This window comes from Temnothorax curvispinosus, unplaced genomic scaffold, assembly GCF_003070985.1.
Source record: "Temnothorax curvispinosus isolate PA1 unplaced genomic scaffold, ASM307098v1 QBEX01009552.1, whole genome shotgun sequence".
Classification (NCBI taxonomy): domain Eukaryota; kingdom Metazoa; phylum Arthropoda; class Insecta; order Hymenoptera; family Formicidae; genus Temnothorax; species Temnothorax curvispinosus.
Window position 1 is genome coordinate 243,196 of NW_020219332.1, and position 3,805 is coordinate 247,000.

Here is a 3,805-nt window from a genome sequence, read left to right on the forward strand (position 1 = left end):
TAAGTATTTTTTTAGTATTCCAAATTTTAACTTAAACGTCTTTTAAATAATTGTTCTTAGTTTGAACGAGATAATCGATTGGAAAAAGTCCATTTGTGTAAAGTATTAAATAAATTATTAAATCATTTATTCTTTTACATACATATGTAGCAGAGGATTGCGCTGTTATATTGAAATTCAATTCACACATATATCGTTAAATATAAAAAAACTAGCTCCAAAATTGTCCGAAATATAAATCGATCTTCCAATTTAGATAGTATTAATAAAAAAAAATATTGTTAAAATGAGATTGCGAGCTATTCGAATTATTCGAAAAACAAATCTGATCTAATATCCAGACAGATTCGCACGAGTAAATAACATTTAAACATATAATTTACAATTAAATATCAATCATATGGATATTGAGTAGAAATCTATTAGACTTGAAGAATTATCGCCACCGTCTCAAATCTAGTCTTCAATCGCATGTGAACAGTGATTCGCAAAGATATTAAACATATTTCGCGTAATATATTTGTATTAGACAAAGATATAAAATACCCCATTCACATCTGCGCATTCGAATCATATTCGATAGAAAATCACACGCGGAATTTTTGGGGAATATTCGAACGTATAAAAAAAATAATTTGTATAATTTTGTAAAAATATTTGCTCGTCGAATGGATAAAGACGTGTTTCGACAGTATCGACGACAATCTTTATCGTCGAGGACGTCGAGCGTTGTCGCTCGCGGTGCGCAGAGCGGAGGGAACAGCTGATTCGTTTTTCCTAACCTCGATCGCGCTCAGTCAAGACGTTCGGTCGGACGTTTTCCTCTAGATCGGTGACGTTCCGCGATTTTCGCGTGTACGACGAGGATCGGCGACCGCGAATACTGACGTACGCGATTGACTCGTGTGTCGCACTCGGGCCAGGTTGACTCGGCAACGATGGTGAAAATCAACACGCGATGGAAGACCGCCGAGGATTTCAATATCCTGCGTGGGAGCAGCATTTGTAAGAACCGAAACGCAATCTCTGTCTGGAAACGCTGTAGAAACGATATCGCATAGGTAGATATTCGCACGTCGTTTCATTCCAGGGACGAAGGTTAAATATTTCTGGCGCAAGGGGTGGATAGAGATCCCGGTGATAATGGCATCCACACCTCTCGTGCTAATAGGGTGCGGCGTGGCCGGTTTCACGGTATATTACGGCCTGACGCACGATTTAACACCGAAATATTACAAAACGCCGAGAAGTAAGTAATCGAAAGTATACATTCGTTCTCGGAGCGCTTGCTCGGCTCCGCGACTGTTATGCAATCGTAAACGTCCGTCGATAAAGCAGAATCGCTGATAAAGCGTCAAATTAATGAATACTAATTGCGCTCGTACCTCAGTTTACAGACCGGACGATCCGCAAGTCCAGAAGATCCGCTATACCTCGGCCTTCGACTAATACCTCTAATTTTTATTTAAATTTCAGTAGTACAATATGTGTACACATTATATATATAATATATCCTTCCATTGTAGACTTATGTTTCGAATAAATGTATGAAATATTGTTATCAACGAGAATCCCCTTCCCTTCTATGGAACCAACTTCAGTTTCAAACCGATGTGGCTTCGTAAAACCGCGAATTACATTTTTATAACATAAATTTAATAAACCCTTAATAAAAGTATATAAAAAGCATTTATATAGAATTTCCCGAGAAAGTTATAAAATTGTGCGTTTTCTGAAATATCCACGGTCGCTTGCGTCATAAACTCAATGGTGGAAATGGAAAAAAGAGCACTTTATCCCCACGATACCTGTGTCCTGTGTACTCTTAACGATGTCGTTATCGTTATACTATCATTGTGCAGTTTTTTTTTAACCATATAATATACCTGCGCAACGATAATAACGAGAACGATACTGTCGTTAAAGTTAACAGAATAGGGGTACTGATATCGCTGGGTTCGTTCGTATGGTCAAGCATGATAAAGAGACAAGATCGTACAACATATGGAAATCTATTGGGGGTGTTACGTTTTAGTAGTGGGTATACCCGCCCTTCATGGTGTTCTTTTTTCCATTTTTCCATCAGTGTGTATAATAAACGTATAATCGCGGTGATAAATCTCGAATAATCGTAAAGTTTTCTCGTAACGCTGCAGTAAAGGAGAAGCGATTGACGTTTGATGGTTTTACAGATACGATCATGCGTTCCTTTTACGTTCTCGACATTGAGACACTCCATTGCATCTTTTTAAAAATCTTTAAAACGCGTATGTTATATGTGCGCACACGTAACAATCACGCTCGCGAAGAATTTTTATACGATTAATTGTACGGCGCACAATTTTGATTATTTAGCTAATATCGTGGGAAACGATTTCTGCTTTTTACGATTCTGCGCGAAACCTTCGCGGAAAAGCCCGAAGGGCATTTCAATCGTTCGTTCTTTGAAAGCTTTTCGAATGTCCTTTATATTTTCGCGTTGTGTTGTATATGCGTCCTTTATATTTTCGCGTCGCGGTTTTATTTTTGAAGCCCCGTGAAAGAACTCTCCACTACCTAACGCGCCAAGTCACTCGACTTACGTTTCTTCTCATCCCCTCGATATTTTATCCGTACTTTTTAGCATTAAATTTCCTGTTCAGCGTTCCGTATCGGAAGTAGAACCTTCGTCCGCGCTCCGTGTCGGAGGATTATAGCGCTAGAAACGAAGACTTTTCGCCTCGTATCATATAATTTCGGCTTATGGCTATCTCCCTTAATGTTTCTCGTTTATACCACTCACGGCAAACGGTTTGCTCACATATCCTCGAGAAACGTGCGACAACTTCGGGGACAGTTTTTCCTCACATACACACACACACACATTTCAAGTCACTACTTTATTTCCATTTCATTTAAAGCTGATATGCCAATATGGTAAAAATATATCGTCAGATTTCAACATATGTAAAAATTTAATAATAATAAAAATATTAATTTTTGTGAAAAGATCTTTTTTATATACAGAAACAGCACGACGAGGTAGGTGAGTCTTCGTTTCTGTTCAAGAACTTTATCTCAAGAACTTTAATCATCCTACACAGTTCTTCAAACTTCGGCAAGTCGCGAAACTTGGTATTCGTGATTTTGGTGTAAGAACAACGGTATGCGAAATTATGCCGATTAAGAATCCCCACCGCTGTACAAGGAGAGCCCGAATCCCGCCGGTGACTTTCGCGCGCGCGAGAAAGAGAGGGAACGGGCCTGTGATATTCCTACGAGTTAGGGCGCAGGATCGCGCAGTGCTGACGGTGCTTCCCTGTATTGCGTGTGTACGCTATTACAACCAGGCGAGGACGACGGCGTAGCGTAGGGTTTGTACGCGCCGCGGGGGCGCACGACGAGGAGCGAGAGAACGCGCGCACGAAAGGGAGAGAGAAATAGTAAAAGGGAGGAGGGATGCTCGGTGAAGGAGGAGGAGGAGGAGGAGGGAAGATGAGCGAGAGAACGAGAGGGCCGATCGAGAGGGTGAGAGCAGTAGGGGGAAACGGAGCACACGGTACGGAGCAACCCCCATTGCCTCGCCAGTGGTTCAGTCAGCGTTTCGCACCGGTGTCGCTTCGCTTCGCTCCTCGCTCGGGATTACCCTCGGGTACGTCCTCGTGCACATCCTCGCGTGCCCCCCAGTTGTCTCGCGAGATCAATGAGCTTGCGACATATCGGCAGCCACGTATCCGGGCCTTGCTCTAGTAAATCGCAGCCGTAAAGCCAACCGTGACGGCACGGCAGAAAGCTGCCGGGAGAAAGAGCTAGTCAAGCGTGATAA

General features: G+C 41.9%; 1 protein-coding gene across 1 annotated transcript; it reads left to right on the forward strand.

Moving 5' to 3' along the window:
• Positions 1-716: 716 nt before the first annotated feature.
• On the forward strand, positions 717-1,565 carry LOC112459140. The gene is made up of 3 exons (XM_025023122.1): positions 717-1,005; positions 1,091-1,249; positions 1,391-1,565. Exons 1-3 carry the CDS (start codon positions 939-941, stop codon positions 1,447-1,449), a joined length of 285 nt encoding a protein of 94 aa, XP_024878890.1. The 5' UTR covers positions 717-938; the 3' UTR covers positions 1,450-1,565.
• Positions 1,566-3,805: the final 2,240 nt, after the last annotated feature.